The following is a 21,826-nucleotide window of genomic DNA, read 5'->3' as shown; positions in this document are numbered from 1 at the left end:
CAGGTCTGCCAGATTATGTCCAGGCATGTACCAGAGATAGAGAGAGGAGGGCTCAGTGAGTCACTGACTACTCCCTGCCTTATAAAAATAGCTCTGCAGACAGACTGCTTCTTCACTCAGGAGGTGTTAAACAAGGAAGGAAGATGGTGAGTCTCGGCTTCGATTTTAGATTTGTGGAGTTTAAAAGTTAAGGGAATATTTTTTGCTGGTATTGCCCTTGTTGTTTCTAACGTAAGAATGGTGTGAAGATTCAACTTTGCTTTAAAATAGCCCAATATGTTTTTGGATGGATGGACAAATTGAAGGAAAATGAGTTCATTTTTAAAGAGGCTTTTTAAGATATTATGCAAGTAGCTATAACTCTGTTTCTTTGTCAGACATTGACCTTTAAAACTAACCAGAGGTCTCTTGTGTTTTATTATCAGTGTGGAGTCATGGCTTCTCACAAGCTGATGCTGAGTTCTCTGGGGGGGAACAGACCTGTCCGACGGAACCTATTCGGCCCTGTGGATCAAGACCAGCTGTGGATAGAGTTCCAGGCCATACTTCGTAAAGACCTGGACGATATGTCAAAACGATGGGGCTTCGACTTCAAGTCGGACAAGCCTCTGGAGAGCAGCGACTTCAAGTGGACGAGCATCCCAGAAACCAGGGTCCCGCTGCACTACAGGTCCTGCATGCTGGCGGTTGGACAGTCGGAGGGCTTGAGGCTGGCAGACAGAGTGGTTCTGACCAAAACAGTAAGGATAAAGAAAGAGAACATCCCTCAGATGCCAGAGAAATGTGCAATAGAGCTGGAGGGCCTGGAAAGAACATCGGAGAAGGGAGACAAAGCCGGGCTGAAGAGGAAACAGACGAATATAACAGGTTTGTCTTTATCTATCAGTGCAGAGAATAAGAAGACGTGTTTGGTGTGAGATTAATATCATATTCTTTATCCCAACAGACTTCTATCAGGCCAAGAGAAGAGTTGTGGGGATGCCGACGAAATCTGGGGAGTGATATTCACAGAAACGCTGCCAAAACTACAAGAAACCACATAGACAGCACCTGATTCAGGAATCATATATTCCACACAGACTTTAGCAATGAATCATCTGAACAAAAACCCAGAGGAGAACTCATCTGCACATCACTGCTACAGTATATGATAATTAGTGTACTGTATGGGAGGGGGTTGGTTTGTTTTTCCCCAGTGGTAAGATGGGGACATTTGAGCAGAAAAGATTAACAGTAATCCCTGGAATCAGTGGATTTATACTCATTTGGATCAAGGGCTCGGCAAAGTGCTGACAGACATTTGCTGCAGTTGTCCATCCTACAGCTTGTTCAGAAATCTCAGCTTCGCGGTAACTCTCTACCTCTCACAGGAAAGAAGAAATTATGGTGTTTTACGAGGCACTGCAAATCCAGAGCCCTTGGTGCACCTCGTGGTCTTGGTATGTTTAAGCTCCATAAAGGACAATCAGAAGAAAGTGTTCCTGGACACAGATGTATTATTTGCTGAGCTAAGCCACCCACTTCATTGTTTTTTGTTTCGAAGCAGAGCGCAGTTTATCAAATAAAGTGTGTTCCTTTTGATATTTTTTTTTTCCTGAAATTTATCTCTGTTCAGGCTAATCTTGCTGCTATGGATAATCTGAATGGGTCGCAGACAAGGGCCTGTAATTCTAATCCTTTACATACTGACAGCTTTGAAATGTCCACCGCTGCAAATCAGAGGTGAAAAAAACCTGTCCCAAACAATTAATGTCCTTCTGTTAATAGATGCTTGTGCACAGGATCTATAGATGCATTGTTTCTGTTAAAAGCTGCAATAATGTATATCCTTTATTTATTGAGAGATTATGTTTCAAGTGTCAATATAGATTGTGTCTAATAATCACATTTCTAAACCTGAATAAATGTTTCAAATATATATTTGAAGTGGCTTTGTCTTCCTTTTTACTTCGATCCTTTTCCTGTTCATTTACAGGCAGAATCAGACAAAAATCTGAAAAGGGTGGCATGCATAAATATTCAGTCCCCTTTGCTCTAATACCCCTTGATAAATGCCAGCCTAACAGTTCATTTCAGAAGTCAGCTAGTTAGCCAACAGAGTCCACCATTTTAACTTAATCTCAGCATAAACCCAGCTCTTCTGTGAAGGCCTCTGAGATTTGTTAGAGAACATTAGTGAACAAACACCATCATGGAGACCAAGAAACACAGCAGACAAGTCAGAGATAAAGTCCAGGAAAAACTTAAAGCAGGGTGAGGTTATAAAACAACCCAAGCTTCAAGCATCTCACGCAACTCTGTTCAATCTATCAGGTGTAAACTGAGATTATGGCTTTGATTAAATCCTAACAAACATGGCCGTCCACCTATCAGAGAAGCAGGCCAACGGTCACTTTGGAGGAGCTGCTGAGATCAACTATACAGGTGGAAAAATCTGTTTACAACACAGCTAGTAGTAGTTCACTAAACAAATCTGGCCTTTATGGAAGAGTGGCAAGAAGAAAACTACTGTTGAAAGAAAGCCATAAAGAGGTCTGTTTAATGTTTGTACAAAAGTGGAAGAAGAAGGTCTTTTTAGATAGGAAGAAATTTTATATCTTGGCCTACAAACAAACAGTGGTGGCAAGTACTGGTATGGCCATAAAACAGTGCTAAAATGTGACGTAAATCAAATACAAAACGGGTGAGGCACAGAAGCTCCCCATCCCATCTGACTGAGCTTGAGCTATTTTTGCAAAGAACAACTAAAAATGTTCAGTCTATAAATGTGCAAAGCTAGTAGAAATATATCCCAAAAACTTGCAGCTGCAACTCTAGTGAAAGCAGCTCTGGTGTGGTGTGTGTGTGTGTGTGTGTGTGTGTGTGTGTGTGTGTGTGTGTGTGTGTGTGTGTGTGCGCACGCGTGTGTGTGTGTGCGCACGCGTGTGTGTGTGTGCGCACGCGTGTGTGTGTGTGCGCACGCGTGTGTGTGTGTGTGTGTGAGAAACATTTTGGAAATTGTATAAAACAATCCCTCCACTTCACAATTATGCTGAAAAAATCCCAATGAAATTAATTTAAGTTTTTGGTTGTAACATGACAAAATGTGAGGTATAAAAAGGGTTCAACTAAATTTACCATACTCAGCTGTGTGGCATTACAGCTCAGGTCTCAGAGTCGTGCAGCATTGAGTTTCTTGTAGGAACTTTTAATTTAAAGGTGGGAGGACAAACTGTAGGCAAAAGCACTGAAGCCTACAGTTGCCTTTAATAAAAGATAAAGCAAAATGTCAAAATGGTTGCTGGGTCCCATGCTGCCTGTCTAAAAAAATGTCATCATCTAGATTTAACCGAGCAAAAAGACAGGAGCCTCCCACTGGAAAAACAATGCAGTGACTGAACTGTTTCTGCATGTAGCACATCAATCCTCTCTGACAGGATCAGTATTCCTCCAACAACAAAGTGAAATGTTGTTTAAGGCAAAACTCAGAGCTTCCAACCCACAAAATAACCTTGTGTTTTTTTAGAAGGTAGAATGAGAGATGAGCTTCTTCTCTCCAAATGAACATGGCAGCACAGCTTAGGTTTGCAAAGTTGCCTCTCAGTGATGCACAACACCATTTGAAAACCAAACACCTCATATCAAGTGTCAGGCACGGGGATGGGGGGGGGCTGATAATTTGTAGCCATGTGACCTTTGCACCTTTTAGGCCCGTGAGTCAACTATGAACTCTGTATATCAGAGTATTGTGCAGTCAAATGTGAGGCCATCTGCCCAAAATGCTTTGAGAAATGTGGCCAGACCTCAGGGTTGTATAAATTATATGGTGGGACTTCAGGAGACCTGTGCAAAGAACTGAAGCCAATTTCTCTGTGACAATAGGGGCTGAAAAAGGCATCCAAAAAAAAGACAAATCTATTAAAGCTGCTGAAGGTGGTTCAACAAGTTATTACATTTTTATGTGCTCGTAGTTAAAGTTTTTTCCATGTTGCCAATCAAGACAAAATAATTTTTATTGTCCTGATATGCAAAACTCAATAATCTAACAAGTATATACTTTGTTTTTTTCTCAACTGTTTTATCTATAAATCTTTTCACTTATTCACAGATCATGTCGAGGCCTCCCACTAAAGGTCAAGGGACCCACTGTGGACTCTTGACCTCTACTTTGAGCACAACTGAATGGAGCTCGGCGTTTTTTATGATCATGACCTTTATTTCATGAACATCACCACTGCAACTAACATGTATTGATGAAGAAGGGTGGAGTCTTTTAAACACATCTAACAATAACTTGATAGAGTATTACTTTGGCATTTTCCATGTTTTCAAGTCACTCAGAGAACATTAGTTGTATTTATGATTACTATAAGAGTTGAGATTTTGTATTGTTGGTTGAGACCTGGATTTCATGCACTAATGATTATCACTGATCATAAAATCAAGTTTGATCTGCTCTCAGCAGAGCTGTTAATCCTGTTCAGAAGCTTCTTCTCAGTCGTTGTCCAAGCAGTGAGGTGAGGATTTACATCCTCCCTTGAGCTCCAGTTTGCAGGTAAAAAGAGCACATCTGCAGGGGCTTTTAAAAAAATAATTTAAATTTGGATTCTGTAACCACATTCACCTTAATCCGTCGCCGGTTGACGACTGATGAAAATCAATCCACTGACTGCAGGAATGATCCATCTTTAACTCGCCCCAGATGAAGCCACAGGTTAAGCTTGATCCAATTGATTACAGGGGCAGCCAAAATCAGCTCATCAAGCATGTCCAGAGATATCAGAGCTTTAAAACAACATGTCTGTAGGTGTGTGATAATTGGAATAGACAAAAAAGTAGAAATGTAGCTAATTTATTAACCATTTACTTCACAAATACACCTAGCTGAATACCATTACAGCCGTTTTGCTGCAGCTATCATGATGGAAGCTGCTAACATCATCAATCTTCCAGCAGCGCCACCAGAAATAAGGTGTTTATCATGGATACCGGCCTACAACGGCCTTCATTGTAACTATTTACTTCCATGTCAACAACCATGAAATGCTAATGTGACAGTTGAAATTATTATGAAAAAGTAATTGCAAGAAGAATCCCATTGAAAAAGGAATGATCTCCAAACTATATAGCATGTTAGCAGAGGGATCCTCCGAGTCTTCCTTATGGAAACTTAAAGCTTGGAGAGAAGATTTACAGGAGAACTTGTCCTCCGAGGTTGGGAGGAGGTGTGTGTCGAAGCACAAACACAAACTACCAATATACGCCTCAAAGTACTGCAATATAACGGGCTGATGAGGACATATGTGACACCAGAAAAACTTAAGTATAATGGTGCCATATCAGATTTGTGCGTCAGATGTGGAGAGGAGAAGGGAATGTTCTTCCACTGTGTCTGGAAATGCAATATAGTTCAACAATTCTGGAGGGAGATTAAACAAGCTTTGGAGGCTATTTTTGGTATAAAATTAGCTCTTGACCCTAAACTGTTCATTTTAGGTCTATATCCTGATAGACATCATATGTCCAGAAAAATAATCACTGCCATGGATTTATGTTTACTACTTGCAAAAAGGGTCATAGCACTCTCATGGAAGAGTACTAGTAAACCAAAATTAATTAACAGTTAAAGAAATTACCACAACTGTAAGATTACTTACAATATAAAGGGGAAACTATCACTATTTCAAAACATTTGGGGTCCTCTTATGGAATATTTAGTGAGTATGGATCTGAGGGGTGGGGGGAGTGGGGTGGATGAGGCATAGTTACTAGTGATCCTCTGCAGTATCCTATTCCAAAATAATCTGCTTTCTTTGGATACTGGACTTCCTTATTCTGTGTGAATTATACAGTAGAGTTTGTATTTTTTGAACCATACACAAGAGTGAAATAATTTGGGCGAAGCCTTGATAAAATAGGGAAACCTTTGTTGTTCAGATTGTTGTTTTGTTTTGGAGTTTTCTCCCTGGTGTTTATTTTTATTTTTTATCTTTTTTTTTCTTTCTTTTCTTATACACTCTGTACTTCCCATTAAGTGCTGTTCTAAGACATCTCATAAATACCTGACTTGCAAGGAAACGACAAGTTGAATGTTGGACAATAATTTAGTTGCCCCTGATGTTTCCTTTGATATGAAAGCATGCTTGTTTCTGTATACTATGGGAAGTTTTTATTTTTTGAAAACCCAATAAAGATAATGTTGGAAAAAAAGCAAATGCATAAACCACTTTGACATGTTTAAAATTTGCAGAAAAACTAATTTCTGTTACACCAAAAGCGAAGATGCCAAGAGATTTATCCAGGTGAAAAATGAATATCCACAGGACGAGTTGTCATTTTATTGCTATTAACCGGAAAAAGGCAAACCCTAAAATATTATCAAGATCTGAACACTTTTTGTTTCCTGCTTTTGTTCCTTGAGGAGAAAATTGCCAGTACACAAGATGTATGTTAAAACACTTTTTTTATTAAAACACGTGCACATCTAACATAACTTGTTTTATACTTCATATCCATTTTTGTGATAAAAAACCACAGACAATGGCTGCAGACACAAGGACATGATCCCAATAGTGACCCAGCTCTACCAGAAACAATAAACACAATGAATAATGAGCATTCAGGATCACATTGTAAGGTTATAAAACCAATTTCCTGCAGCACAGCAAGTACCTTGCCTTACAAAAGTAGTCATACATGTTCAAACTTCCCTGATTTTGTATCAGTGTGATGGACCAACATAGAAAAACTGCTAAAAGCTTGAGAGATTGGATGGAGCATCTGCAAACGGCAGTTTTCAAGTCTTGCCTGAGATTCTCAGTTGGATTTATATCTGGACTTTGAGTAGGCCATTCTAATACATGAACATGCTTTGATTAAAACCATTGCATTTTAGCCCTGGCATGAATGTTGAGGGTTGTTCTTCTAAAAAGTGAACCTCAAGTCTTTTGCCTCTTCAGCCTCTGACAGGTTTTCTTTCAGGATTGCCCTGAATTTAGCTCCATCTTCCTGAAGCAAAGCATCTCCAAAACATGATGCTGCCACCATGTATCACTATGTGGGGTTGTTCAGGGTAAGTTCTGAGATTCGTTTTTCACCACATGTAGCATTTTGCATGTAGGCCAAAAAGTAACATTTAGGTCTCATCTAATCAGAGCGCTGTCAACTCCTCAGTTAAGAAGAAATAGCACTTCCCCACAGCATGATAGGGCCACCACCATGTTTCACAGCCAAGATGGGGGTGATGTGAAGGGTTAGTTTTCTTGCATGAAGAACTTGTGTTTTTCCTCATCTCAGAGCACCTTCTTCCACATGTTTGCTGCTTCCCCAACATAGCTTGTGGATCTGTGCAGGCCTTCCAGAGTTATCATGGTTCTCCTGGCTGCTTTGCTGATAAATGCTCTCCTTGTCCAGCCGTTCAGTTTAGGGGAAAGGGTCATGTTTGGAAGGATTTCAGTTGTGGTCTACTCCTTCCTTTTTTAAGATGTTGGATTAAGAGATCCTCAAAGCTCAGGTTATTGTTTTATAACCTAACTCTACTTTAAACTTCTCCACAACTTCATCCCTGTCCAGTCTGCTGTGTTTCTTTGTTTTCATGATGCTTTTCATGATGCTGTTTGTTCCCTAATGAACCTCTGAGGCCTTCACAGAGATGAGATTAGACGAAGACTCTTTTTAGGTGACTTCAAAAGGCAAACGGAGACACTTTATTTAGGAGTATTGAAGTGGGGCCAAATAAGCAGGCCACACTTCTCAGCATTTTAGTTAGAAAAAATTCTGAAAAACGTATAATTTTCCTCCCACGTTTATAATTATGCTCTATTTTGTGTCTCAGAAAAACAGATTGTTGTTTTTTTGCTGTAATGTTAACAAAACCTTTGCGAAAACTTTTGCAAGGCAACGTAGTCCTTAATATATTCAGGAGATTTTGCATTTGTTTTACTCCATGGTGGTGCCACTTTCTTTCTACTACAGCTTCAGATCCTGTGAAATAATGTGCTCTCCAGTTAGTGATGAAAGCTTGTTTTCATGTCTGCGCACAAAGGCCCCCGCTGACACATCAACCTGCACAAAACATCAACAAGAAGTTGGGAGGATGAAGCGATCAGGAGCCGTGAGTCACTCCCTCAGGCTCCTGTTGTTGTGAAACGAAATCCTTCAGTGTTTAGAGAAGACAAGGGAGTCACCGGTCAGAGCGGCTGTGTGCTTTGGCAGCACATCCGGCAGCATGTGTTTCTGCTGAGGGCTTTTAAAGGGGCTGTAGTGGCTAAAACGATCCCTCTGCGCTCCCTCCCAACCCCTCTTTGGCCTGCGCCGCACAGGAGCACCTGCACGCCTGCGCTGAGCTCTCCCATCCCCCCTCCCTGCCCAGATTCCTCTCCATCCATCTGTCCCCGAGCTCCCACGTCCATTACAGGGCAGCACGGCTACAGCATTTGCATGTGGATCGAAGCGGATGTACAGAGGGAAAGGCAGCGGGAGAGCGAGGCAGAGGGAGGCGGAGGAAAACCTCTGAGGGTGAGGGAGAGGGAGAGAGGGAGGAAAATAGATCGGAGAGCCGGGAGAGGGAGAGGGACGCAGCAGATATCGATGGCTGCAACAATGGAGCTTTAGGATCCAGAGAGGTGGTAGTCCGCCTGAAAGCGGCTGGGGAAGGGGGGTGCAGATACTATATTTGAGGAGGGGTGGGGGGAGGAGGAGGAGGAGGGAGGAAGAGAAGGAGGAGGATGGGCCTGGAAGACTGCCTTGCAATGGCACTGCAAAAATTGGATTAAAGCAGTATGGTAACGTTTCTGATTTAATTTATTGCTGTGCTGCTTGTGTGTCACCATTGCTCGTGTGTCCACTCCGTGTCTCCAGCCTGCCGATGAAGGCTCAGGCATGCCCTGTCCCTCATGTTTTCCATGCTTCAGACATCTGCCATCCCAACCCTCATCATCACCAGCTCTACAGCAGGATCCCTCATCCATCCCTGGCATTGCTCTTGGTGCATTTTAGATGTTTTATTCCAGCCACCGCTGTCTGTTTTCCCACCATGCTGTCTGTTTACACCCATATGCAAGGCTGGACTGCACCCCCTCCATCACCACCACCACCTCCTACTATACGAGCCATCGCTTGGCTACTGCAGAAACATCTCACTTTCTCAGAAAAGATCAGGACATGATTAATCATCAGGGAGTCCAGTCATCTGTTATTTTACTCCCTGGAGCTGTGAGATTGCAACCTAGATTCAAGTCGAAGAAAACACTGCCTACTTTACTGTGCTCTAGCCAGGAAGCCTGTCACACAAGCTAAAGTAGATGTCAGCCAATGCAGTGGAAATTTTAAAACAGCGCAGTGTGATGTTTTGGTGTCATGTCTGTTTGAGCTCATGTTTGCAGCATCTGATTACAGTGTTCTGACATGAGAGTCATTAACAATAACTAACACACACACACACACACACACACACACATCTGCCAAGCTGCAGATCACCTCTATATACAAGCCGGAGCTGGAAATCCCCTCATGCATCGATGATTTGCTGATTGTGTATTTGGATTATAGTCTCATCTATTTGAATAAGACCAAGGTGTGTTTAGGTTCCTGCCGGGATGATCCTTCTTGGAGAGCTTATACAGTGCTCTCAAAAAGTATTTACCCTCCCTGCCTTACAAATTTCTCCTGCTTTCAGAACAAACAGATTTTAACATCGGATAACAGAGTGAATACAAAATGCAGTTTTCAAAAGATGGCATCAAAAGAAGTAATTGTCACCTAAGCCTGATAATTTTCTGGTAGAAAGCTGAATGTACGAAGAAGCCAAGCAGGCCCAGACCATCACCCCACCGCAATCATGTTCAATTGTGGTCATGATGTTTTTACAAATACTGTTAGTTTTACATCAGATGTAATTGGAGGCTCAGCTTCCAAAGCGTTGCATCTTTCTATGAAGATGTTTTGTAGCAAATGTGAGCTGAGCCTTTGCGTTCTTTTTGTTTAGCGTAGTTTTTGCCTCAAAACTCTCCCAAAGGAGGCCATTTTACTCCAGTTTCTTTGTTGTTGTTGAATCACGAACACTGACCTTCATTAAGTCAAGTGAGTCCTGGAACCATGGATGTTTTTCTGGGTTCTTTTGTGACTTCCTGGATGAGCTGTCAATGTGCTCTTGTAGTAATTGTGGTAGGTCAGCCTCTTCTGGAATGGTTTGCTATGTTTTCCATGCTTTCTCCACATCTGAATAATGGCTCTCACTGTGGTTACCTGGATTCCCAAAGCCTTAGATATGGCTTAGTAACCATTTATCAGTTCTCAGTGACTTGGTTTTTCATCTGACCTTGTATTTCTGTAGATAAGGGCATGATGTGTTGCTTTATAAGATATTTTAGCCTACTTTGTGATGTCAGATAAGTTATATTTAAGTGGTTTCTTGATTCTACAGGACTGGCAATAATTAGGCTTGGGTTTGGCTAAAGAAACTGAACCAAAGATAGTGCTTAATTCCATTTAATTCATGATTTATTTAATAATTTATTAAAGGGAGCAATTACATAATCACATAGGGCCTGTTGGTTTGGAGAGCTTTTTTCCTTTAAGAAATTATACCAAAACTAAATTTAGTTTTTACTCTGGTCATCTTTATTTGATATTACTGTTTGTTTAATAATTTGAAACATTTTAATGTGACTGAAAAAACCTGTAAATGGGAAACACTTTTTCACAGGACCGGATTATCTGCCCTGCATCTGAAGATTTCCTATCAACTTGAGCATGTTTACTTCTTCTAGCATTCCTACCTGGGCTTTATTTAGATAAGAGACATTTAAAATGATCCAGTAGCTAAGGTTCAGGGTGTGTGCTGTGAAGAAAACAGCAGTTATGTTTCTTCTAATTAATGCATACTAGCCACTCTGTTCTCGCTTATCTCTCCACCAAATCAATTATAGCTGCACTCAGCAGGGGTCAGAAATGAACTGATTTCTGGGGAGCAGGGATTTTACTCTGGCCTAAAAATTTGTCTTTTTTAATGAGACCAGCCACCTGAGCCTAAAATGCTTTTATTCTTAGTCAAGATTATTTAATCTTAATGAGACATCTTTTTATTTAAATATTTTTAATTTTGCATTAGAAAAAGTTAAAATATAAACTGTGTATGTGGCCCCCTTTCCAGATGGGGAAAGCAGTTGTTGGGGTCTGGGGTCGGAGTGGGGGGTCAGGGTCTGGGCCAGGGTCGCTTGGGTCTGGGTTGGTGCTGGGGCGGTCTGCCTGTCTCCACCCCGGAAAGAAGGGGACCACCTCCTGGGTCCGGGGAATGGTTGCCCCTCTGGGGTATTGGTTCACTCCTGTTGGCTGCTTGCCAGGGCCTGGACCCCTGGAATCTGTTGGGCCTCTGTTTGGGGACTGATGTGCTCTGGGTCTCTGGGTCCATGGCTGGATCTGCTCTGGCGTAGACGGCTGCCGGTGGGGCCTGTGGGCTCGTCGCTGCAGCTCCCTGGGGCTTTCCTCTACTTTTCTCTGGGGGGGTTGCGGTAGTCTCCAGCGGTGGTCCTCCCGGGATTACCGTGCTCTGGGGAGGCTTTAGATGTCTGTGGCTCATATCTCTGTGTCTGTCTCGGGTCCAGGGGGGCAGGTCTGTGGCTCCTGACACTCGCTATTGCATATTTTTATGGAGAAACCTTATATACACCATCGCGCTCACACTTACATCCACAGGCGTTTAGATTCAGGTGTTAACAGATACACAGATGTTCTATATTGAGCTGCAGTTACCACTAAATACATTTTACATTTATTAGTATCGTGCACGTTTTGGTAATAATGCTGTTGTTATATATGTTTCTGCAGGTGTAGGAGCAGCCTTCTTGGGTGTTATCTTGTATTGTCTTCACCCTTCTTTCTCACCTCTATTCTTTCTTGTTTCTCTCCCTTTTTCGTTTTTGGCCCAGCTCTCTCTCTTTCTTGCTTCTTTTTTTTTTACCTTTTAGTTTCCGTCTCTGTGTCCATTGCAATTCAAATAAAAACAAAGCAGCTTCAAATAAAGTTTTATAAATATCAAGCAGAGCCTTATAGCGTTAGCTGTAATGCTTCACTTGTGAAAGTAAATTTGTTGAGCTTCTTGGCACTCAGAGAACAATTCTGTGTTACTCTGCCAGACATGACGCTGTTAAAAAATAAATAAATAAATAAACCAAGTATAATCATTTCTTCATTTTTATGCAATTAAAGTAAATAAAATATACTTCTCTTCTCATATTCAGCGATCCCATGTGATCTAAAGAAATATAATTCTCAAGATCTGGGGTCCTCTAAAGTCTCTATTGAAGCAGGTTAGACTAAAATATTAATTCTATTGGCAGGTCAGAATCTGTCAGATTTAATTTAGAAGATCTCCATTAATGTTTTGTACAAAGAGCTTTTGGTTCTCAGGGATTTTCGGGTCATCTTGCATAACGCTGAGGTCTGTAACACATAATTAATGATGGTAAGACCGTCAGATGTTTACTCTTAAATTTAGCTGTAACGTATTATCAAGTGAAATTAGGAAAACAATTGTTGTTGCTTTGTACAAACCTTTCCGCCCACATTTCAACAATTATTGGTACAAAAGCTTTCTTAAATAAATGTCTTTTTATGGAGACTTTTTAATTATTGCTCAGACTCTAGATATGGGCCTACGTTAGCTGCGTAGATGTATAGAGGAAGATCAGGTCCAGAGATGCCTTGATCAGGACCATTAAACTAAGTCCCAAGAAATTAATACCTCCACACATATGCTTGGAAATTCGATAACTTTGAGGTGCATTACAATAACATTCTACACTACTTACATTAGTATTGTGATTGTGTCCCATTTAATTCACTCAGCACTGACGTTGTGGATCCTTGTTTCTCGAGAGCAAAAGATATTTTGTCCCAGCAGGAATTTCTGTAGGACAGCTTTTTGTTTCTAAAATCATTTCTGACAGCTGCAGTACTGTGGGGAAGTAGTTACCCCCTTTACAAATGTCTGCTGTTTTTGCTTTTCTGTCCCACTTCATTGTTTTAGATGAACTAATTTTAGATGAATAAACAAAACATTCAGTTTTAAATGGGTTTCTTTATTACAAAATACAAAGTTTTTCTAATCAATCAATTCCCTAAACATAATAAGTGGTTCTCCCTAGCAATGTGTCTCTTCCGTTGCTGTCGATGGTTTTTTGTCCACTCTGCTTTGCAGAATTGTCTTAATTCAGCCTCATTTGAGGGTTTTCAAGCATAAACAGACTGTTTACGGTTTCAGGTCCCATTACAGTATTCCAGTTGGATTTAAGCCAAAGTGCACCTGAGCTTAAGATCTGGAACTCATGGCTAGATATTATCCTTGAGGATTCTTCAGGAGAGCAGAACTCATGGTTAAAATCAGTTATGCCAAATCATCCAGGTCCTGAGGAAACATAGCAGCCCAGACCATCACACTACCACCATCATGGTAAACTGCTGGTATGATGTTCTTTTACTGGAATGTTGTGTTAGTTTTACACCAGATTAAACAGACATACGTCTTCCTAAAAGGCCAGTTTTTTTCTCATCAGTCCACAGAATATATTCCCCAAAATCTTGGGCATCATCAAAAAAGTCTTGTTTCTTTTTGGCCAGCAGTGGTTTTCATCCTAGATCTCTCCTATGGATGCCACTTCTGTCCAGTCTCTTTCTAAGTGGTTAATATGGTAATTTTGACCACTCCTATGAAGGTTTCCTACTGTTTCATAGTTTCTCCATTTGTGGTTCACTGTAGTCATAAAGCCCCCGAAATGCCTTTGAAACTATTTCCTGACTGATCAATTTCAGCAAATTAGTATCTCTACTGTTCTTGAAGTTCTTAAATCAGGACATTTTGCTTTTTAGATTGTTTAGCCTACTTCATGTGGTCAGGCAGGTTCTATTTAAGTAATTTCTTGATTCTACAGATCGGGTGGTTCTGAGACTTGGGTGTGGCGAGTGAACCTGAACCAAATAATGGGGTTAATCACAGTAATTCATGGTTTAACAGGAAATACACTTGTATTGTTTCCCTTAACAAATGAAACCATCATTTGAAAGCTGATTTTGTTTTTGTCTGATATTAAAATTTGTCTGAAACATTTTTTGTGTGACATAAAAGCAAAAAATACTCCATGGTCGGCAGTAAACTCAACGTTCTCGTTATAAAGGGTCAAAAACTATTTAATTGGTATTTAGATTCATTACAACAAGGATGACTGTTTTGTGAGCTTTAAGCTTAAAAAAAGGTTGCCATCTTTAAAAAAAACGGCAGTGCAGTTTGATTAGTTGAAGGTGTGGCAAACATGAAACCACAGACAAGGTTTTGGGAGTTGAGGTCAGTCGGAGTTTTTAAAAATGGCTTGGTCCTTATCCACACACCAACACTACTTGCACGCCATGTGTTCTTGTCTTTCCGTTTCTCAAGAGTAATAAGAGAAATCGACCTTTGTGTCAAGGTATAATTATGCCCCTATGAAACAGCAAGACATCAGTTAAAGCAAGTTAAAGGTTCCTACTCACTCTAAAGAACCTGAGTAAATTTGAAAAAATGCTTCAGTTACATTTGTTAAAGGAATTGTTCGGAGGGCCAATAACTGAGGCACCTGTGTTTTGTAAACAACAAAAAAACAGGTATTTTCTATCTCTCTCTCACTGAATAAGTTAAATTGAACATTTCATTGTTTTTCATTTTCAGTGTGAGATTAGGTAATTGCAGTAAAAGGTTATTTTTTTAAGGCTATTTACATTTGCAAACCTGGGGGGTGTCAGTATATCTGGAGGATGATGTTTCCTTTTGTTCCTTCATGCTTTGTTTTTAGCTCATAAATCCATAATTTGTTTCAGGATATCTCAAACATGCTTAGATGTTCATTTGGAAACTTCCTTTTGATGGTGCTTTCATCATATTTGAGCACATTTCTATACACATAATTCTTAATGACTGACTTCTTTGGCTTGTGATTTGCTACTTGACCAGTTCATTTTTGTTTTCCAGACCTCAGCTTGACCTCTATTTTTCTGGTTAATTGTCATTTCCTAATTAAATTTATGTTTTATGGAGTTAATTTATTTTAATTCTCAGAAGTCTTGGTGGCTGTCTAGATAAGCCAGTTTCTGCTCATTGAGACAACTTGTGCAACAAACAGATCATAATGCCAGTGATGATAATACAAAGGCCTAAATAAATTTGTACGGGAGACCTTAAGTTATCTGAAGTTTCAAATAAAGTAATGCATGCATCTTGCTTGAAAGAATGCCCAACTCAATTCTTTTATGAATTTCCCAGGTTGGTGAACACAAGAGTAACACAAACTCTGTGCTACTATCTATTTTTTTCATACAAGTCATTAAATAAAAGGGGATCAGGTGTCTGGGGTAAACTCAACCTTTGTACAGTAGAGTTAAGTGCACTGATTAAGTCCTCTGCTTGAGTAAACCAGTATCTGCAGCCCTCTACACTGACTGCTTCACCCTCTGCTTCTACTCCCTAAGCTGGACAAGAGTGAGGTGGCAACTTTAGGCCTACCCTCAACCACCAGCCATGGTGGCTCTGACAGCAACATCAGCACAGACGGATTGGTAGCGGCTGCGGCTGGGGCAGCAGGGGGTGCAGAGGGTCCAAGTGCCGGTGAGCCCCAGCGAACGCGTGCAGCTCTGGAGCACCTGCAGCAGAAGATCTTGAAGGTCACCGAGCAGATCCGCGTGGAGCAGGAAGCCAGGGACGATAACGTGGCCGAGTACCTGAAGCTGGCTCACAACGCAGACAAACAGCAGGCGTCCAGGATCAAGCAGGTGTTCGAGAAGAAGAACCAGAAGTCGGCACAGACCATCGCACATCTGCACAAGAAACTAGAACACTATCACAAGAAGCTAAAGGAGATAGAGCAGGTAAACTTGTATGGTCCAAATGTGGAGCTGTTTGCTTTAATTCCTGACTGGAATGAGTTCAGACTTTCTTTGTGAGGATGGTGTCCAGCTATACAGTTGTCAAAAAAATTAGGACACCCACACAGCCTTTGTGTTTTTCTAACATATCTCAACATGTGGATATTGAAGATAAATTTTAACAACACTATAACATTTAAGTATATAAATAAATAATAAAAGTGAAGAAATTACCTTATGTAAATTCATCTGTAAAATGTAACAAAGAAAAAAACACTTTCTGATAAAAAAGAAAAAAACAAAACACTTTAGGACCCCTTTATTTCTTGCCCTGTTTAAGGCCTCAGACATGTAGGAGCTTTCTGAAGCTTTCAGAGAGAAGGTCGTAGAGCTTATAAGCCGGGTAAGGGATTTAAACCTTTAACTGCCTGGTCGACCAAACGTTTGACCACTAAATTGAAGGGAGCGCCTAGCCTAACTCAAACTGATTGAGCCAACTCTTCCATTCAGTTGATGTAATGCTACAAAAACATCCACCAGGAGGCGCTGTGACTGTAAATGGTGGGTTCGTCTTTCCCTCCTTAAACCAGGAAGTCAAAAACAAACTCAAGGATGGCGTCATGATTGTTTTTGGGAAAACTTTGTAGTATGTGACCACATTTTTTGATATATTTTGGTGATAAAGACCTTACTAAACAGAATTATGACCCGTGATGCAACACAAAAACTCATGCCAAAAGAAAATCCCATTCCTTTTGTTGATTTATAAGTTAATCTAAATTACTAGGATAAAAAATGTAGGAATCATAATTATCTCTATACATTTTTAACTAAATATACCACTTGGTGAACTACCACTGATAGAAGTTGTAAATTATAATTTCATCTTTTTAGCAAGTTTCACATTAAAACGTTCTATGGCACCACAGGACCACGTCTTCTTTTGGTCGTCATTCCAGCAAATCCTCAAGGCTCTGATGCAGACCTGAGTGATAACGATGATGACCCAATACTGGATCCTGATTAACAGCCCAACACAAGCACAAGATTCTGGTGACAGTTCTTTTGAATCCCTGAATCAAGAAAAGGCTCCTTCAACAAGCAGATCATTTGTACAGCCATCTTGTAAGAACCCAAAACAGGGCAAACACACCGTAAAAAAATTTTTTAAGAAATAGAGGGCCCCTCTAATGCAAGTTCCTCCCCAGGCCCAAACCAAAGTACAAGATGAGTCTGGAAGCATGAAAACACGTGCTTTGGTACCAAATGACCAAACCATACTAGTGAAGCTCCTTCGATGGCAGACAAAGGACTAATGAAAAAGGGTCGTGGAGCCTATGATTACATGTCTGCTGAAGGAGTGATTGCACTAAAATGGTGGAGCTCGGAGTCTAGCATAAAGATTAGTATCCCATACCCATCACTCATCCCTGCTTATAATGACCATATAGGAGGAATTGATTGAGGATAAGGAAATGGAGAGGCCTGTGGGGTGACTTGAAACAGTGAATGCAAGAAACATCTCACAGCAGAAAGTGAGCGGTGGGACAAACTTTCCTCAGATTGACGTCAGGGACTGATAGATGTCTCACTGAAGTTCTGTAGCTAGGTGTCCCATAGCTAGATATACATATTTTGTTAATATCTGACATTTAATGAGTAAATAAAGTAATTTTTTGTTTAGCTGTTATTAAATCGGATAAATAAAAGATAGTATTAGACGTCAGTATGAGAACATCTCTTCATTAAAAACTTAATATTAAGTGGGCTGTCCCAGTTCTTTTCCTCCATCCCCTTATTTATACCAGTGCATCACCCTGTGTCTCGCCTAACTCTCTACAGGGCCTGTTCTCCTCATCTATCTTCCTTAAACCAAACCACTTCTGTCCCACCTTTGGGATCTCACATTTCTCTGCTTCCTTATTTCTCCTCCCTTCCTGCAGAATGGACCGGCCCGGCAGCCTAAGGATGTCCTGCGGGACATGCAACAGGGGTTAAAAGACGTGGGGGCCAACGTTCGCGCGGGGATAAGTGGGTTTGGAGGTGGAGTGGTTGAGGGGGTCAAAGGTGGCGTCTCAGCCCTCACTCACACAGCTGTGGTCTCCAAGCCGAGGGAGTTCGCCAGCCTGATCAGAAACAAGTTTGGCAGCGCTGATAACATTGCTCACCTGAAGGACACGCTCGAGGACGGGGTCGGGGGCCACTCTGAGGACGCCCCAACACCCCGAGCACTAAGTGGGAGTGCCACTTTGGTGTCCAGCCCAAAGTACGGCAGTGACGACGAGTGCTCCAGTGCAACATCAGGCTCTGGAGCATGCAGTAACTCTGGTGGGGCCGGAGCTGGAGGTGGAGGGGCAATGTTAGGGCCAATGATGGGGAGTCCCCGACTGGACGGGCACCACCATCACCACCATCACATGCACAGCTCATGGGATTCCTTGCTGGAGGGGCTGCAGGAGATCAAGGCCAGCCAGGCACACATGGAGGACTCCATCGAGGACATGAAGGGCCAGCTGCAGAGCGACTACTCCTACATGTCGCAGTGTCTGCAGGAAGAGAGATACAGGTAGAAACAAACTCACTTTAAACCCACTTCCATCTTTGTACTGCAGCACTACAGGATGGTCCTCACAGAGCTACAAAAAGTTAGATCACCAAATCATAAACAAATCCTGAAAGATCAAAACTACCTCCCAATTCTGTCTTAATCTTGTTTGTTCCTACCAAAGACAAGCATGTTTTAAAAACCGAGCACTCACTCGTGAACGTAGACTTAAAACTGAACGTTTATGTACGAGAACAGCGCAAAAGGATCGCTACACTTGTTAGGGGACTATTTTCAGCTCAGGATTAATACTTCTTTGGTTGTGCAGTGAGTTATCGCTGCAGGGATTTGGAGATCAAAATAAACATCAGTGTTCAGGCTCAATGTAATAAAAGAAAATCTCAAAGGTCATTCAGTGCTAAAAATAATATCTGGATACCAGCAATGTCCAACACACACATTACATCAGGTTTTGAGTACACAGATGGGATTTTGTGGAAAATTGTAATGCAAGTAAATCATTTATGGCATGTGGGATTTCCTAATAGAGCTCTGTGGGGTGTCTCGTTGTGTTGTGTTGCGTCTCGGTGTGATGTGTGTTCAGGTATGAAAGACTTGAGGAGCAGCTGAATGACCTCACTGAGCTGCACCAGAATGAGATGACCAACCTTAAACAGGAGCTCGCCAGCATGGAGGAAAAGGTCGCCTACCAGTCCTATGAGAGAGCCAGAGACATTCAGGTAAACACAGTACTGCCGCTTTATTAACACACTTATTAACTTGCTTATTGACTTTACTTATTTACCTACTCACTTACCTATTTATTCACTTTTGTAATTATTTATTTACATATTTTCTTATCTTTATACCTAAATATTGATGTATTTATTGAATTAATTATTTCATATATTACTCATTGACTTCAGTATTGACTTACTATAATAAGAATTTATTTATAAACTCAGTTTTTTTGCTTACCTACTTACTTTAATATTTACTTACATACTAATTTACTTGCTCACATGTGTATGTGCTTACTTATTTACCTACTACCTTGTTGACATTTAATAACTTACATATTTACTCTTAATTTAGTTATTTATTCAGAATAAACTTACATATGTATTTATTTACTTACATACTGTATGTACAAACTTATTGACTTACATATATATGTACTTACTTACATATTGTCTTATTTAATAGCTTACTCATTGATTTAACGGTTTACTTCAATACTTACTTGTATATTTACTGATTAACATAACTACATATTTATTTATTCACCTAACATTTACTTACATACCTAATTATTTATTTACATGATTGTTTACTTACACACATACTTTTTTAAGTACTTGCATACTTGCTTTTTTTTAACCTAGTAACCTTGTATACAAAATTACTTACATATTTAGATTTATACCACCAATTTATTTACTTAGTCTACTTGTTTAATTATTCTTTACTTAGATGCTTACCTCTGTAGTAACATAAGTATGCCATTGTATTTACTGACTTAGATACTTCTCTGCTTACTTAGATGTTGGTTCACTAATGTTTACACTTTATGATTTATTTATTTAAGTACATATTTTGTTTTACTTACATTCTTACTTATGAATGATTAATGATTCAGACTTCATGTCAGCAAATGTACTCAGGATGTTTTTTGTTTATTAAATGGTCTGATGGACAAGGAAGAAGTTTTGTATCTTGCAGTAGAAGAAATCTGAATTTTTTTACTTTCTTTTTTTGTGATCCAACCACTTTGTGAATGAATAAATTATCATTCACCGTAGGGCTAAAACAATCGGAATAAGCATGATTTAGTAACCGAATAATCGTTAACTGGAGTATACAGACTCCAAAACATATTTTTTGCTGAAAGAACAACCCACTCAGAGCAGTAATTAGGCAGAATTTGTACAAAAAATATATACATTTTGCATTTAAGATGAAAAACCTTCTTTGTCTGTAAATATGCTCCATTCAGAATGCCAGAAGCGGCATAGTTTTAGGTTCACCTGGTACAAATCCTGTAAAAAATCTCCTATTAAGCACCTTTTGCTATCCGGAAAAAAGTATCAACAGATTAATCAATTAGCAAAATAATCGTTAATTGCAGCCCTAATTCATGGTAGAACATTAAATGAGATGCTCGGGTTCAGCGTGCTGTCTGTGCGTGTGTTCGTGCAGGAAGCCGTGGAGTCGTGCTTGACCCGTATCACCAAGCTGGAGCTGCAGCAGCAGCAGCAGCAGGTGGTTCAGCTGGAGGGAGTGGAGAATGCCAACGCTCGAGCCCTCCTGGGGAAGCTCATCAACGTCATCCTGGCGCTCATGGCCGTGCTCCTGGTCTTTGTCTCCACGTTGGCCAACTTCATCACCCCACTGATGAAGACCAGAGCGCGCGTGGCCACCACCGTGCTGCTGACGTTGCTGCTGTTCGTCCTGTGGAAGCAGTGGGATTTTGTGGAGTTGTGGTTGTTGCCCAGCTAAGCATAGACTTGAAGAAAGGACCAGAACAAGGAGACACAAAAAAGGGTTCATCTAAAAGAACCGGAGAGAAACCCGTCTTGGTACCTTTGAGGTCCCCAGTTAAATAAGGACATCACCTCATTTCATCCAAATCTTCAGGTGTGGATGACGAATCATTAATCTCATTGCGATCACCAAAAAAAAAAAAAAAAAAAGACTTTCCTCCAAGAAATCTGTTTTTCTAACTATTCAAGATACACAAAGGCTCAACTTGCACTGACTGTAAACCTTCATGTTGAAGCTGCAGCATATTTGAGAGCAAGAGTTTTTTTTTTCCATGAATGTTACGTGCTCTCATGCATGTTCTCATATGTGCACTCAGATGCATCCAGCTGGCATGAGTTAGCATCTCATTAATGACAAATAAATGTGTTTTCTGCCATTTCTGTTGTCAGAAACTAAAGTGCAGATGTGTCGTTTCACTTCTCACAGTCATTCTTGTGTTTCTTCACATCCTGTTCTGGTGTTAGAGCTGTGCTTTTAGACTTTTTTTTGGAGGCAGGAGGACTTTTAGCTGAACTGTAAGAATCTGCTACAACTCTCAACACTGAATAAAACAATTGATTCTGTACACAAATACTAACAGTGTAGACCTACAGCTATCCACCATGTCAAATTACTCAGCATGTCAAAGTTTATATCCAGTTTGCAAAAACAAATATTGATGTTTTATTAAACAATGTAAGAAATAAATGATTTCATATATGAGACTATGCTTGATACGTTTGTGCAGTGAAAAGAGAGGAGGAAAAAGAGATAACGCTAACATTTCTAAGCTGCAGCTGAGTTTTTTTTTTGTTAAAAAATTCACCATTTCGCTCAAAGAGGAGAGGTGGGTTGAGCAGCATGAACCTTCATGACCGATGGGAACCAAAC

At 40.5% G+C, this 21,826-nt stretch overlaps 2 protein-coding genes across 3 annotated transcripts; both read left to right on the top strand.

Annotated features, from left to right (window-relative positions):
* The first annotated feature begins 27 nt into the window (after positions 1–27).
* On the top strand, positions 28–1,918 carry cdkn1a (cyclin-dependent kinase inhibitor 1A). The gene is made up of 3 exons (XM_047348084.1): positions 28–146; positions 426–867; positions 947–1,918. Exons 1-3 carry the CDS (start codon positions 144–146, stop codon positions 1,000–1,002), a joined length of 501 nt encoding a protein of 166 aa, XP_047204040.1. The 5' UTR covers positions 28–143; the 3' UTR covers positions 1,003–1,918.
* A 6,118-nt stretch (positions 1,919–8,036) lies between these two features.
* On the top strand, positions 8,037–21,658 carry tmcc2 (transmembrane and coiled-coil domain family 2). Of its 2 annotated transcripts, none has more exons than XM_047348693.1 (5): positions 8,037–8,496; positions 15,475–15,870; positions 17,811–18,433; positions 19,017–19,152; positions 20,612–21,658. In XM_047348693.1, exons 1-5 carry the CDS (start codon positions 8,419–8,421, stop codon positions 20,909–20,911), a joined length of 1,533 nt encoding a protein of 510 aa, XP_047204649.1. In that variant the 5' UTR covers positions 8,037–8,418; the 3' UTR covers positions 20,912–21,658. The 2 variants fall into 2 exon arrangements, with proteins under 2 accessions (XP_047204649.1, XP_047204648.1); XM_047348692.1 differs by lacking the exon at positions 8,037–8,496 and adding an exon at positions 8,615–8,762.
* Positions 21,659–21,826: the final 168 nt, after the last annotated feature.

This window comes from Girardinichthys multiradiatus, chromosome 20 (assembly GCF_021462225.1).
Source record: "Girardinichthys multiradiatus isolate DD_20200921_A chromosome 20, DD_fGirMul_XY1, whole genome shotgun sequence".
In the NCBI taxonomy this organism is placed as follows: Eukaryota; Metazoa; Chordata; class Actinopteri; order Cyprinodontiformes; family Goodeidae; genus Girardinichthys; species Girardinichthys multiradiatus.
This window is presented reverse-complemented; position numbering and strand designations above follow the sequence as displayed.